The sequence below is a fragment of the Callorhinus ursinus genome, unplaced genomic scaffold (genome assembly GCF_003265705.2).
Source record: "Callorhinus ursinus isolate GAN/ISIS: 27379988/994484 unplaced genomic scaffold, GSC_fseal_2.0 scaffold2, whole genome shotgun sequence".
NCBI lineage: Eukaryota > Metazoa > Chordata > Mammalia > Carnivora > Otariidae > Callorhinus > Callorhinus ursinus.
This window is the reverse complement of record NW_027397064.1, coordinates 51037-67446: the sequence shown is the minus strand read 5'-3', so window position 1 is coordinate 67446 and position 16410 is coordinate 51037. Positions and strand designations below refer to the sequence as shown.

The following is a 16410-nucleotide window of genomic DNA, read 5'->3' as shown; positions in this document are numbered from 1 at the left end:
CTGGGGGCCCAAGAAGGGGAGCGCTCGGAGAGGAGTGCAGGCCACACTGGAGAGGTTCCAGCAAGTCTTTTTGGAAACTGAGACAAATGTCAGCCAAAGCATGTTAGGGACCCCAAGCAGAGAAGAGACAAAAGTAGAGATGCACATGCAGGGGCTGGGACGTAGGTGCTCACCGTGACACATGAGCGTGTGTGCAACAGGTCACACGCCGGTGACCTCCGGGAGCACATACCCCGAGGCCGTGGGCACCACACCTCTCGCCCTGTGAGAAGCCTACAAGTGGGGAACGAGGAGGCCGGACCCTGCTGTGCTACCCCGGGGCAGATGGTGCTGCTGCGAGCTCGGTCGCCAGCACCCAGGTGCCAGAGGCCAACAGAGGCGTATGGGCCAAAGAGGCGACCCTGGGAGTCCGCAGCGACACAACCGAGTAAGTGGATGTCCAGGGACAAGAGAGAGCACTCGCTTACAGCGAGACAAAGCGGTACCGGAGGGGCGCTGACAGAACTAGGAAGGCGACAGTTTGGCGACCGTCACAGTAATAACTGAGCCACTGGGTGAAAGTCTGATGAGGAAATGCACAAGTTTCAAAGTACTTTCCCCTGAAAATATATAAATTACAAGAAGTAAGAGAGCAACTGACAGTGAAGACAGCACCTCTGCCAAGCGATCAAAATCGGCACGACCCGTGAGGGGACCCAGGGGAGCCCTGGGCTGAGAAGACACGGTCAATTCCATGAGGCTCCTACAAAAGGCAGACAGCTGAAGCCTAGTCGTGGGCAAAGAGCAAACAACACCAAACGGAGGGACCTTCAAACACTGCCCGTCCTGCCCTCCTCAGAAGTTCTCCTGCACCAGGTCTTTCCGCTCTACAGAGCATCTCTGGGACAACGGGGGACCTTGAAGGGTCTACGGAGTAGAGTTAGGAACATATGAACGTGAACCTCCTGGCCTTGACAGCTACACTGCGGTTGTGAAGGAGAAGGTCCATCTGCAAGAAGGACACCTTAAAGCCATGGTTCTCTCCTTCAAACAGATCCTGGGCCCCACCCCCAGCAGGTCTGCGCGGGAGGCCTGGCCTGGGGCACGAGAGCCTGCGTCCCCACGAGGGCCGGGGGCGGGGGGCTGGTGCAGGCACCCCACGCTGAGAACCACCTCTGCACTGACTGCAGCTAAGAGGGCATCCTGAGCGCTCACGATGGTTCAGCCAATGTTATTTTTCTATTCTTGTTAATTTTGTAAATTTGAAACATTCCAAAGTAAAAAACAGATAAAACGAGGATCATGAAAACCATTTAAGAAGAAACTTTTCTGTCAGCCAGGATTCTTCAGGCTGTGGAGTGAGAGCACAGACAGCAGGGGGACGGGGTGGGTACAGGGGAGCCCTGGACAAAGCTGCGGGGGCACCGACCACAGACAATGATGAGCATCGTGTCTCCAGGGCCCACAGTGCTCGGGGGAGTGAGACAGACGACAAAAACAGCACACAAGACAAGAGCTGGGCAAATAGAGGAAAAAGCCCCGAGACCCCTGTTCCGGAACTAGAGACCTAGCTCACCGTGGACTTCGATACATCAAGGATGGATATTTAATTACCAGACTGGCTATTAAAAACTATTAAGAGAATGACAGCTAGGAAGCGAACAGAGGGAGGAAGCAGAATGACAACAAAAACCCCCTAATCCAAAAGAGGGCCAGAAGGGAAAAAACAGAGACAGCAGAAACACACAAAACACTGAGGAGGAGGAGCTACTCAGACACAAGCCCATCAGCAGCTGCAATGCATGTGGACAGAGAGACAGTCCCAGTATGCAGACGGGATGAAATGCGAGGCACAAGCATTTCAGGGTGCACAGCGCCTGCCGGACACACAGCCATGCGGGAAGGCCGCCCAGGGAAGACAGCAGAAGGCGCCGCACTGGCAGTGAAGAAAGCAGACTTTGGGGACAAGCGCCGCCCACAACAAGGGAGGCTTCGGGGCACATAGAGCAGCGCTCCATCTACACACATGGCCTCGGCGTGTGCGAAGCACAACCGCGCAGAACCACGGGAAGGAACCAGTCCACCAACAGCGGGGGACTTGCACAGAGGCTGCACAGCAGACCCACAGGAGACCCAGACCAGCATGGAGGAAGGCGACGTGGGCCACACCACGACATATGTCACCTCGAGACTCCAGCAGAACGCCACACAGCACAGAGGAAGGGGCGCTCTCCTCCACGACCCCAAAATGTCACCATGTTGACCAAATGCTGATCCAAAAAGTAAGTCTCAAACACATCCAAGGACTGAAACTATACAAAGTATGTTTGTGATTAGAGTAGAATTAAGCCAGAAATCAGTTAACAAAAAGGTCATTAGAAAGATCCCAACTGCTTTTAAGTTATCCAGTATAATTCAAATGAGCATATTGGTCAGAACAGAAATCAGATTAAAATTAGAAAATATTCTGAGTTGAATAAGGAAAACCCAACATCAAGACTTAGGAGATCAAGCCAAATCCAGAGGGCAACATGTCCAGCCTGAAACGCATCTGTTCAAGAGCAAGACAGGGTGAAAAATCAACGATGTCCTTATTCATCTCAAAAAGTCTGAAAAACAGCAAAGAGAAAAAATAAAGAACAGTCATCAGTGCACCAGAATGTGTAACATACGTGACACCCGTTAGGTCCCTGAACGACAAGCCCCTTCCGAGAACAGAGGAGAAGGGCAGCACCAGGACCAGCCACTCGGATGAAGACGGGGACGATGGGCACCCTCAGGCCTGACCGAGTTAAAAGCACAAAAGAGGACATTTTAAACAACTCCATGCAAGAAACTAGAAAATTTAAATGCAATGGGGGCAGAAAATGCCTTGATAAATACGACTTTCCCAAAGAGGAACAGAATACTGAATAGTTCACGTCTATTAAAGAAACTGAATCCAGAGTGGAGAATATTCCAGTGGAGCCCCACCAGTCAATCCTAGTCACACTGAAGGATGACGTGATGCTCGTCTTGCACAAACTCTCCAGAGAGTAGAAATGACGGTACCCTCTCAACGGAGTGCCGATGTCAGCACGATGCAGACAATACGATCACTCTCAGGAGCGTGTCAGAAGAAAGGGAAATTATCATCCAGTCTCTCAACAATATAGGTATAAAAGTCCTAAATTAAAAATGTGAATTAGGGGCGCCTGGGTGGCTCAGTTGGTTAAGCGACTGCCTTCGGCTCAGGTCGTGATCCTGGGGTCCTGGGACCGAGCCCCACATCGGGCTCCCTGCTCGGCAGGGGGTCTGCTTCTCCCTCTCCCTCTGCCGCTCCCACTGCTCATGCTCTCCTGCTTTCTCTCTGTCAAATAAAATCTTTAAAAAAATAAAATAAAATAAATATAAAAAAATTTTTAAAAATGTGAATTAGGTTCAGCTGCACACAAAGAGGATAATACACACAAAAGTGGGACTTACTTCACAAAACCAAGGTTGGTCTCACATTAGAAAATCAATCAATATAACTGACGTGAACAGAAAAAGGAGAAAAAATAATCATCCAGGGCAGACACGTGATAAAACTCAATACCCACACGTGACCGAAATTCAACTAATAATAAAATGCAACTTCCTTAAGTTCTTAAGAAAGAGCATCTACGTTAATCCACAGCAAACATAACCCCTGCTGGTGAATTACTGAGCACGTCCTCCATGAGAGCAGGAAGCAGACAGGGACAGCCACCGCCGCACCTTCTACTCGCCCATGAACTGGAGACCCATCAAGGCAAGGGGAAGAAAAGGCAGTATAAAGATTAGGGGAAAACAGAGCTGTCATGACTTGCCAGCATGCCCCTGTTTTCCTTCTCACATACTGGGACTTTTAAATGTCCACTTTCCATACAGAGGTAATTCTAACAGTCCCTGTGTGTCCATTACGATGGCTGGGCCTGGGGCTCAGCTGGGAGTTTACCTGCTCTGAGCAGGGCCGCCTGGAGGTCCCACCCACTGCAAGAACACCCTCCATGGCGTGGCAGGCTGTTCCACCACGGAGGAGCCATACCTGGTCTTGCCTGGGCTGCTGCACAAGCCCCACCTGTTCTCGACGGCAGGGCACGGCCCCCACCCAATCCCTTGCAGGATGATGAGAGTCTCACGTGCTCTGGGGGCCAGTCCTACTCTCTTGGGACAATCCGGCTCACTCTTTCCTGCTTATACACAAAGAAATATATACAAAACTACACTTCACTAACAGCCATCCACCAAGAGAAGAAATTCCTGTAGGTACCACCAATCCCCCACTTGTAAATGCAATGACTGAAATAAGCAGACACGCGAGGGCACGCTCCCGGAAGACAGCACCGTGGTCTGCTTCTCCGCTGTCCCTCAACCTCTTGCCCTCACGCTCTTCCTTTCCCTACCTGTCCTCGCCACCGGTGACCTCAACCCGCACCGTGACGCCAAACATTGGTCACACGCTGACAACTCCCTCCTGTCTGCAAACCCCAGCTCACCACGTGTAACCACCTGCTCAACACCTCTTTGTGGGTATCATAAGCATCTCAAACAGGTCCGTCGAATTCTTCACCCTTCCCCGAAACCTGTATTTCTACGTCTTGCAACACCCGCCAGTTCCAACTCGAGTTCTGGTTCCCGAAGCCAAAACCCCGCAAAGAGCTTACTTTCTCCTCTCTTCCAAGAAGTTTCAACAGACTCCGTCGGTTGTACCCATAATCTGACCACTTCTTGAACCTTCTGTGATGACCATCATGGTCCAAGCTCATACTACCCCTTGGCCTACATTCCTATTAAGCCTCTTAACTGGCCTCCCAGCCTCTATGCATGCCCCTATTCAATCCAATGTCGGGTTAGAAACCAGAATGTTCCCGTTACGAAGTATGTCACACACACCCTCCCCTCCATTGCTGCAGAGACCTCACACCGGCCCAGGAGGCCTCCTCCCTGTGTCTGCAATGTGCTGGAAATGCCACGCCTCACCTCCACCCCTGCCCGTCTCCCCACCCGGGCCCTTCCCCACCGTACCCCACTGGCTCCCCTCACCTCCCACAGCTCTCCAGGGCTCCGGGAGCATGACTCAGGCTTTCCAAATCCAGCCCCCACCTCATCAGGCTCTGCCCTACCTTCTTCTGGGGACTGAATTGTCTCCATAGCACCTGTCACCATCATCTAACACATTCTCTGTTTTACTGTTTCCTTCTACTCTGATGTACACCCCATGAGGGCAGCCATGTCCCCAGTGTCCAGGACAAGTGTGGCCCCTGGCGCGCTCTCACAAAGTGTTCAGTGGAAAGAGTAACTGCACTGATGAACAAAGGCCGTGAAGGTGTGGGAGGACCAGATGAAAGGGCCTGGAGCCCACAGAACCTGCAGCGAGCAGAGCTCAGCCACTCAACTCATCTGAGGCCCCTCCCCACTCAGGTCACAGCGGCACGCCAAATCCCTTGCTTACATTTAGAAAAACTGAATACATTTAGAGAGGAAACCTTATCAGTAACACAAGTGGAAAGCCAGCACCACTCATAAACGAGAGAGCATTAGAAAAAATTACTCATCATCACCACATATCAGTGACTCCAAAATCTCTAAGCTTGCTCGTTTAAAAGTGAGGTCACCAAAAGTAAGAGACGTTAAAGACCTATTATCAGTAAATCGACACACTGACAGAATCAGATGAATTTTTTAAAAATTTAAAAGGGCAAAAAATTCTCACTAGGTAATTGAGTATTTATCTGATTTTAAATCCTCCATGCCTGCGCCACCTTACAGCCCGCAGCATCGGTGCTCTGGACCAACAAACAACTTCGGGGGGATGGCGGCGGACGCCCTCGGGGCTGCGGTGGGGAAGGAGGCTCCTTGGAAGCCAGATTGCCAGTGTCCCACGGCCTGGCGGGGGCCCCAGCGGTGGGAGCGGTGGCAGGGCCGGAAGGGTGGGCCACGGGTTTTGCACGCAAGCTCACTAGACATGGGGAAGGCAGAGGAAGCCAGAGCGCCAATCCAAGCACCATGGTGGCTGCCTAGACGGAGGTGGGAGTCGTGATGACACAGAACAAAATGAGGCCACTTGTACACGGGGCTCAGCAGGAAGTCGGTGCAAACGAGGCACCAGCGGCAGGGGGGAGCCAGCCCAGCCCCCGGACAGCACAGCCGCCACCACCGTCCTGCAGAGTGCCACGCACCTGTACGCCGACAGTTGTCAGGAGAGACCCCCAAACATACCAACTGTGGGGACTGCTGAGTGACAGCCTCTGGTTTTGTGTACTTCCCCAAATCCCTACAGTGAATACAATCACTTCCAAAACAACCAGAAGAGCTTCTATTAAAAAAAATGCCAAGTATCTCAAGTAAGATAGCAAGCAATGGGATCTACTCGGACATCCAATCAGTGCTTCAAGCAACCTGCATGCATCAGAGAATTATAGCAATGCAAAAAAATTTAAGATTTAAACTTATCTAAATGTTGGCAGCTCAGCCTGGTGATCTAATTTAAATATAATCCTTTCACACATCTGCCAATAACAAACCCAACCACAGCTGATGTAGAAATGGATCGTGCCCTTAGTCTTGCACTGATGTCAGGATTCCCAGAGAAATCTCTCCCTCATCTGCTGGCTTCTACAACACAACTTATAAGTGTCCTCTAAGTTCATGAATTTTGCCTGAAATGACTCTCCAAAAACAACTCTGAAAACAAATAATTCACTAAAAAGGTATGAAAATCAGAGAAGACCAGTAACACAGGCAGAACCTCCTGAGCCCTGCGTCATCCTGACCCAGCTCCGCGCCCCACCCCTGCGCTCTCCCACCGGCTCTGCAGACCTCCTGCAGACATGCACGTCTCCATTCTTTATGCATGGACATACCATAAGGAGTACAATCTGACATTGAAGAAATGTAGACGAGAGCTAGAGATCAGGCAGCATGTCCCTATCAAGATAACACACTGACAAAGAAGGCCGCCTGCCACACGTCTCCCCTGCTGAGGGAGGAGCTACGCCAGCATTAGATCCAACGGTGAGGAGAAGAAGGGAGAATTACTTCAATGAAAAGGAAGCTCTTTCACTAAAACAAACAGGCAAAAAACAAAAGCCACTTTTTGGGGACATGACCTTGGTGCCAGTCACGGGGCCCACAGCAGACAGCTCACCTGGCTTCAAAACCTCACCTCTATGAATTTCTGGAAGACACGGTCACTCTGGTGAGCTCCAATCGTGACTTCCGGGAGATAGATAGGAACGGTTGTGTAATTCAGCACCTCCAGCTTATTCTGAACCCTACAAAATAAGACAAATAGAGATCACACTAAACCATCAAAACAAACATAACAAAATAAGCTATAAAGCTGATTTTTTTTAAAAAAGTGCCTCCAAATAAATGCCCTTCATCCCCAGGCAGCCTCTGGACGCAAACCTTCATCCTAAAGACCATGAGGTCTGTGTGCAGCTGCTTTTCTGACGTGACCTTCAGAACCTGAGGGAGAGTCTTCCAAAAGCCTGAGCCATCACAGAGGACCACCTTTCCGGAATGGATGAGGTCTGGGAGACACTGTGCTTTACACACAAGAATAGCATCAATAAAACACCACACCCCACACCATCCACAGTGGTGCCAGGCACTTAGGTAGCCCTCAGTAAACGTGCAAATTCAATGACTATTGAGGGAAAGGCAGCCAGTAACTCCAGTCCCTCCAGATTTACCACACAGCATCCTGCTGCCCTACCGGGCAGATTCCAGGAGCAGAAGGGCCACAGGGAAGTCAGGAGCACAGGGTGGAGCAGGCCCACACAGGACGGCCGGGCGCACCCTCGCCTGGAAAGGTCTCACGCTCTGCCTCGCTCAGCACCGACAAATACAAATTATCAGATCTGCTCCTTGTTTCACCATTTTACTTTGCTGAACACTAAAATATTTATACTGTGCTATAACTGCTTATTTCAAATTAAATTTAGTCTGAATATGACCACTATACTTGAAGATGAAAAGCATTTTTGGGGCTTTTTGAAAGAAACATTTAAATAAAGTCTCCTCTCTTAAGGGCTCAAAACAAAGCAAATAATTACTTTAAATGACCACTTTCCCATTAATGAGTTATAATGGCAGAAGAAGTTTTCTGTTTATAATGGTCCAAATAGAAGTTCTTTAAATGCATCTGGCTTTCAGCTACTTTGTGATAAAATGAGTCCAGACCCACGTTCCCAAGGCCAGTGCCCCCTGGCAGCCGGGGCAGACGACCACAGTCAGAACGCCCCGATCCGATCCGGGGCCGGTGCTCCTCAGGCCCCTCCCACCGAGGACCGTGGTGCATGGAGAACCTGCGGCAGGTTGAACAAGGGCAGAGAGCAGGAATGGGCACGTCCTGCTTGTCACCAGTACAAACTGTGTCACTCCTACATGGACTGATAATCTGGCAACAAATAGCACCTGAGGAAATGCACCCGGGGAACCGTCTCTTCCCGTATCTCCACGATCACACAACTGGCTACAACGGACGTACTCCACGAGCAGGGCTCGTTCTCAGCCCTCCCAGGAAGTTGTTCAGAAGACAGAGCTTTGTAAGCAGCGTAGATAATGCACAAGTACACACCTCTTTACTTTTAACGAATAGAATTATTCTTATTTTATAAAGATAATTTTTTAAAGTGATCTCAGCATAAACAATTTCCACTAAAAAGGAAAATCAGTGTTTTTAAATGTTAACAGATATCAAGGTGGAGTATGACTGGTTTCCTCAATAGTTTGAAAAGCCTACGACATTCTGGGCAATTGGAAAGAACCTGTCGGCCGGGAGCTGGTGCGCGACGCACAGAGCGCAGCGCCATCTATACCCCGTCCGGCGGAAGTACCATTTCCATGAAACCCCCCAACACACTGTCTCTTTCAACAAACAGGCTTCCAACTGTTTCTGAATATTAAAAAAATAATCTGCTGCAACTGTCTACAACTTGTTTAAACTTGGCTAAACCGCTCTGTCAACGACACCCCATGAGCTTCCGCGGCAACTGCCGGATGAACCTATGGTGTCTTGTCTCCTGTAAACGCCAAGAGTCGTAACCTTCCATCAACTCAATTTACTTTAGATTGAAGATAAGTACGGAACAGAGATGACGGGAAGCATTTTATGACCCAGGGAGCAAAAAGCAGAGAAAGAAAACATTCTGTTCACAAAGCACTTAGTCTAATTGAGGAGAATTCAAATACTGGGTAACATATCCTCTTCACATCATGAGCCAAAGTACCCGAAGAAGAAGATAAAGTGCAGTGGAGCCGAGTTTACAACACAAGGCGGTGTGCCGCATATTCTAAAAGAGTGAGGCAAGAAAAGACAGAAAACACACATAGTAAATTATGTTTTATGGCTCACACTGGATCCCAATTCACAGAATGTCTATCCTCGCTCCTAAAACGTGTCCACAGTCTGTTAGGTTGTCCTGAACTACAAAGTTCTGTTTGAACACTACACTCTGATACCAAATTCATACCCCACAGACTCTGCAGCCCTGGGATTTCCTACAAGGACTTGTCCCAGAGTCACAAGAAACAGAAGCCTCTGTGATGAAGCAAACAGGGTGAAGTGGGAGGGTGGTCCAGGCTCTGGGGGAAGCAAGAGGAAGGGGCTCAGAGCCCTGCACACGCGGAGCCCGGCCTGGTGACCAGAGTCATCAACCCAGGAATGAGATGGGTCAAGGCGGACGCCAGCCAGGAAGTTATGGAGTATGCAGAGGAACACACAACGTTATCCAGGTTGACAAATACAGCCACCAGCTCTCAGCATACGCACACACACACATAATTACACACCGGCACATGTAGCTGAGATGGAACAAAAGTGCTCTAAACCAATAATTTGGTCAGGTTCTAGACAAAATGAGTATAACTGGTAAATGGCATGTTTACAGTAATTATCTTAGAAAATTGGTCATAATTTTCATTTGAGTCCCCCAAATTAAGAAATGACACTCACATGAAAATAAACAAGATTACCATTGCACACTGTTATGAAATACCCGGGGCGCGGGGGCAGGGGCGTGATGGACCGGGAGAAGGAGCGGGCAGCTCATTTACAGCAAAATAAAACAGTGAATTGAATGCTATAATCTGTAAACTTCAAGGGAATTACTGAATCCTTTTCTATGCTCCAACAAAAACACAACTAAGTAACTACTAAAATCAAGATCTTGGTGAGGTGAAGAGAGGGTATTCGGTGGGGGAAAGGGTGAATACAGCCAGGCTTAGACATAAGCTAGGATTCTTAGATAATTACTGGGCAAGTGGGGGAGGGAACAGAGACAGGAAAAGGGAGAACCAGATGGTCAGGGCTCCAAATTACTTCTCGGAAACGAAATGTGGATTTGTGAATAAACAGAAGTGGGGCCACTGAAGGCTCCGGGGTGAAGGGAAAACGGCCACTGTGACATTTTTATGAAAATTAGCCTGGTGGGTGTGTTGCACACAGGACAAGCAGTAGGAAGAAATAATTAATGGCAGGATAAAGATCAAGAATGAGGGGATCAGACCCCAAAGGCAGCAGAAGTCATGAAAGAAGAGGAGAGGGAGAGAAACCGCTGGGGACAAACACACAGTCCTCGGTGTGTTACTTGGGCTGTGCGGGTAAGGGGGCCGCCCGGGAAGGGAGGGTCCTGTAGCGTGACAGCTGGAGGAGGAGGTGACGAGCCCGCCAGGACGGAAGCCCGAGCCGCCGAGAGGAGGGCAGGCAGCATGGTTTGCGCGCTGGACCGCAGGGAGGGTCAGGTCGGCCCCTCCGCACCGTGCAGGTCAGCGCCCCTGAGCTGTGGCTTCCCCGTAAAGTGAGGGGAGCGCCCACCGGGCAGGAGTGCCGTGGCATCGGGAAATGTTTCTGGAACACTCTCTGGACACAGCGCTGACCTGTAACTGTGATTCAGGCTAACACCTCGAGGCTTCAGACCTAGAGGCAAACACTACACAGCTGCTTAAAGAAAGGGTACAGGATCTCCAGCAAGGGTCAGAACGATACCACATATAATCTCATTAGGTGAGTTTACGAAAACATTTACATCCATCAGCATCTAGACGAAGTGAACCAGAACTTTCAAAAACAGAGACTTCCAGTTTCAGCTCCAATAAGGAAAGAGCTTGAAAGTCATCACTCCCGTCCTTACAACAAGAAAACATGCCTGCAAATCAACTACTTGTCCCGGAAGAAGAGCTCTGACAGACGTCAGCACGTGGATGAAGGGAGGAAGTGCAACGCTCTGCTCCGAGGTCCCCGCACCACCCTGGAGGCGGCAGGGCCATGGGAAAGTGCACCGAGATGACTGCACATGGAGCCCGGAAGCCCCACGGCCACAACAACAGCGCTGCGAGAAATGCACCTGCTCTGCTAGGGGAGAGGAACATGGAATCATCCAGAAGGCTCAGGCACAACCAGAGAAGGCAGGAAAACGAAGGAAACAAAGAACAAATGCAACAAACGTAAAACCTTCCATGACAGACACAGTAAATGTTATTAATCCACATACATCAATACTCCTTTTAATCGTAAACTGTCCAAACACAGCCATTAAGACACAGAGACCGTCGGAACAGAGAAAAACACAGGACCAGACCTATGTTGGCTACAAGACGCCCGCGGTAAGCAAACACTCAGGTTTAAAGGAAAGGGATGGAGGAAGACACCTACGCGAACCACAGCTGGAACAGCATGACCCATTCAGACACGACAGACTGCAGAACAAGAACAATCATGAGGGATGAAGCGGGGAGTTCTGTGAGGAAGGGGTCAGTTCTCCACCAAGACCTTACAACCCCGAACACCTAACAGCAGAGCATCAAAGTATGTGAGGCGAGGGGCGCCTGGGTGGCTCAGTCGGTTAAGCGGCTACCTTCAGCCTGGGTCATGATCCCAGGGTCCTGGGATAAGTCCCACATCGGGCTCCTTGCTCAGCAGGGAGCCTGCTTCTCCCTCTCTCTCCTTCTGCTTGTGCTCTCTCTGTCAAATAAATAAAATCTTTGGGCACCTGGGTGGCTCAGTCGTTAAGCGTCTGCCTTCGGCTCAGGTCAGGGTCCCAGGGTCCTGGGACCGAGCCCCACATCAGGCTCCCTGCTCGGCAAGAAGCCTGCTTCTCCCTCTCCCACTCCCCCTGCTTGTGTTCCTGCTCTTGCTCTCTCTCTGTCAAATAAATAAATAAAATCTTTTTAAATAAATAAATAAACAAACAAATAAATAAATAAATAAAATCTTAAAAAGTCACACACGTCAACAGAGAAAGGGCCACATGCTCCCATGGCCAGAGACCTCACCACCCCCTCCCTCACTGGCAGAGAAGCCTGGGGCACGTAGATGAGCTGAACACCCCCACCCACAATGCAGCCTGGTCTCCCCGACACTGAAGGAACGTCCCACTCAAGGCAGGATGCACATTCTTCTCACGCTCGACCAGAACGTGAATCTAGAAGGAAAGCATGCCTGACCACGTAAAGCTCCCGCGCCCATGCAAACAAGCAGACATCACACACAGTGTCTTCTCAGATCACAAGGGCAATTAAACAGGAGGCACGTATGATGAGGATCTGAAACCGAGGATCTGAAACCGAGCATCTGAAACCGAGCATCCAGGCCACTGAAAAATAGTAATAATAAAAACTAGAGCAGAAATCAGACAAGAGAAATTCAAAAAAACAAAAGGCTGTTTTGTTAAAAAGATCAATAAATGTGAAGAGAAAATTCAGAAAGGACAAATAAATGGGCAGTAAAAACAAACTGAAGTTCAGTGTTTATAAAATGCAAAGTAAAGCCAGCACTTTTCTCTTTGGCATCAAAATCACAAGTTTCTGTCTGCTTTTTGTTCGAACTACATGGTCTGTGTAGGACTTTGGGAAGATGGTCAAGCTCGCAGCATGTGTTTTCCGGAGAACAGTTCTCATACACGGAGAGTTGCAAGGTATGTGCACACGCCCTCACCCGGTGTACTCAGCTTTACTCCCAACGTGGAGCAAAATCAGGTGCAACGTGCTGGAACCACACGGGAACCCGGTCTGAGCCTGTGAGGTGAGCGGGCGTGACTCCGACCTCTAACCCACCGGCTTCCACCCACCTTTTCTGTGTTCTCCACCCCGCCTCACCCACGTCAAATCTCTCACTGTCACATTCTTTCGGTTTTGTACATTCTCCTACTCGCCGACCCTGTTGGAACCCAGAGCCCTGCCTCCCCCCCGCCGGCCCCTGGGGAGCCGCGGCTGCGGGAAAGCAGTGCCCTCCGCCGGACGTCAGGGCCGCCGCGCCGCCTCGGTCCGTCCTCCCCGCACCGACGCCTAGACAATGCTTCCTACCTAGCCTCCCTCCTCATACCTCCAACACATCCTTCCCCCCACAACCGCCACCTGTGCTTGATGACCCACTGCCCATCACCAGGAAGACAGATCGACCGTCAGAGAACGTCCACGCGCCCAAGGCACATCCCCACTCGCCCAGCCCCTGCGCACACCCCTCCGCCCCGTGAGAAGCATGGATTGCCATGGAGCACCAGGCCACACCTTTGGAGGCCACCCCAAAACCACAGGATCTTTCCGATGAGCTGCTATTTCTTCCATCTTAAGCATACAACAAAAAAACTGCTAAAAATGTCTAAAATGTTAGGTCCTACTTTTAATAACTAAATCAATAGGTCCAACTTGAGAAATTATTGAAATATATGGACTCTATATATGCGGACATTAGGGTGCATCCAAGCATATCACTCATACCAAGAGAAACACTGCGAGCTAGCAAACTCCCCAGCACACAGAGGAAGCTCTGACCCTTGGGGCCCAGCTCTGCCAGAGCTTATCCAACGGGGCTGACAGGCAGAGTGGTCACCAGGCAGGATGGACACCATCCGTGGACTCAACACTCAGAGTGGTGCTCCTCAAACTGATGCTGCCCGGCCACTGTGTGTGTCCTGCGTGGTGGAGCAGAGGCCGATGCTGAGCCTCCAGCACGGCCCGTCCCTGAGGACAAATGGGGAAGTCAGTAACACGGGGTCCCACCCTTCATGAAGGGGCAGCCACTGACCCTCCCAGGAAACTTTCATTTCCTGGGTTCAGATGTGCCTTCCTGCCCAAGACCTGCCTGCCAGAAGCCCAGCTCATGTGCACGTGGAATGCCCTTCCACGGTCCTAAACAGAGCAGGCCTGAAACTGCGGTCTCCCTCGGCTGGGAGCGCTCAGTGTCTCATAAACGCTGCCCTAAGGCTGGGGCACCACCCACTGGGCACCAGGTTACAATGTGATTTATGGGGAACGCCAGCCTTCTTTCTGGAGGTCAGAACTTGAGCAGCTGCTAAGGCCAACATGACCAGCACCCAGTAAAAACTCTGGGCACTGAGTGTCTGATGGGCTCTGTGGGCAGAAATACTGCCCAAGCCCATGTTACTGCTTTTCTCATGCCCAACGAGGCAGCTCATTTGGCACGTCCCCCGTGCGAGGGAGGGAGCCTCAAACACCTGCAAGTGGACTGCTCCAGATTTGCCATGTCTTTCTCCTCACCGACCAGCTAGGTATCCTGCTGAGTCCCCGTGAGAACCTCAGCCATGAGCGTAACCATCTACTGTGATTCCTGAGTCCTTCCAGTGAGTTCCCGAGCGTGGGGTTGCGCTCAGGACCCCTCAAAACACATGGTGTACTGAGTTGAATAGTGTCCCCCCCAAAATTCATGTCCACTTGGAACCTGTGAATGGGATCTTATTTGGAAACAGGGTCTTTGCAGAGAGAAGTTAAAATGTGATCACAGGGGACTGGCATGAGTCCTAATCCCATGACTGGTGAATTTATAGCCAGAGAAAAATGTAGAGAGAGAGAGACATGCAGGGAAGAACGCCCTGTGAGGACAGAGGCAGAGTGGGAGTGACGGAGCCACACGCCAAGGAACGCCAAGGATCACCAGCAGCCACCAGGAGCTGGAAGAGGCAGGAAGGATTCTTCCTAGAACCTGAAGAGCAGGGCGGCCCTGCCAACACCCTGACTTCGGACTTCCGGACTCCCGAACTAGGAGACTAAACTTCCACTGTTTTCACCACCCCCAGCGTGTGGCTGCTTGTCACTCACACACACACGGTCACTGGCCTAATGTGGCCTGACCAAGGAACTCATTTCATGGCCCAGGAGGTGTGGCAATGGCCCCACATGTGAGACACTCACTGTCCTGACGCAGCCGGCCTGAAAGAACAGCGAATGGTCCCTTGAAGGACGTCAAGGCACTAGCCGGAGAAAGCACTTTGTGGAGTGTTTGCGAGAGTCAGGGAGCTGCTCAACAAGCAAACCAGCAACAGGATTGACAGCCATCTCCCCACCATCCTGGGCCCGGGGACTGGAGGACAAAGTGCCCAGAGGAGATACAAGCAGGAGTTTTGATTCTAAATCCTCTAAATCTGGAACAGTGCTTGGCACAGGGTGGAAGCAAGAATCTGTTGAATTAATATTGGATATCAATTAATTGTCAGACTGGAGAATGCAAGAGACTGTTTGAAGGGCACAGGAAATACACCTCATCATTGGTGGTACCGTTAACACTTAACTTAAAATAGAATTCCTTCAAAATTCTCTAAGTTTCTACAGCAGGTGAGGGACTACACTCAAAACTCCAGCCCCTCATCCTATCTGGCCGGTTCCCAAAAGCCCGGAACTTACAGCATCCGCAGATGGTGAAGAGTACGGTCATCCTGCTTGAGCCACGGCCCTTTGTCGTACTTGAGGTATTCAATATCCTCTACCACCTGAGACGAAAATAACTCCAATTTAATACAGAGTCCCATTTTGAAAATTTAAAGGAGATAAATTCTAATACAGTATAAGCCACAAATATCTAGCAGGAACAATCACCACAGAAGTCGAAAAGAAAGGAAGTCGGACAGATGGCCTTCAGTGAAGAAAGGAGACTGAGTACTGACCCTCCGTGTGGGCACCAAGCCCAGCGGGTGCCGGGGTCAGGGGGTGGCGCTGACCCTCAGTGTGGGCGCCTGGCCCAGCTAACACATGGGTGGTGTAGAAATTACATGGGAGGCGAGGAGAAGCAGCCCAGGACAAAGAAATAATCAAGACCAGGGGAGCCAGTATTAGTGACAGACTACGCATGTCCTCCCCAGGGACTTCGTTCTAGAACACAAGAGCTGGCCACTGAAAGCAACAAGAGAACAAAAAAATTGATGCATTTCCTAGAGAGCTCCAAAAACCTGCTTCCAGCCCCGCACCCACAGCCTGCAGGCGGAGCTCCCAGAGCGGCAGTCTTTTCCGATGCATTCTGTCCCCAAACACACCAAACTCAGGGTCCTCTCCTAACTTTCAGGAATTCTGAGTATGAACTCAAAACACAACATGGTCTTAAAAGGCAAATGCATTCTTCACTCAGACCCATGGCATCTGAACAGACTATCAGGGTGTAAAGACAGCCTACACACAAACACACCCACACCACAA

At 50.4% G+C, this 16410-nt stretch overlaps 1 protein-coding gene across 1 annotated transcript in view; it reads right to left on the bottom strand.

The window, feature by feature from the left end:
* NDUFA10 (NADH:ubiquinone oxidoreductase subunit A10) overlaps nucleotides 1-16410 on the bottom strand; it is a 53882-nt gene that overhangs the window by 19059 nt on the left and 18413 nt on the right. The window contains exons 8-9 of the mRNA XM_025888726.2: nucleotides 15625-15710; nucleotides 7148-7256 (exon numbers count right to left, since the gene is read on the bottom strand). Coding sequence (XP_025744511.2) covers nucleotides 7148-7256; nucleotides 15625-15710 — 195 coding nt within the window. The remainder of the gene's footprint in view (nucleotides 1-7147; nucleotides 7257-15624; nucleotides 15711-16410) is intronic.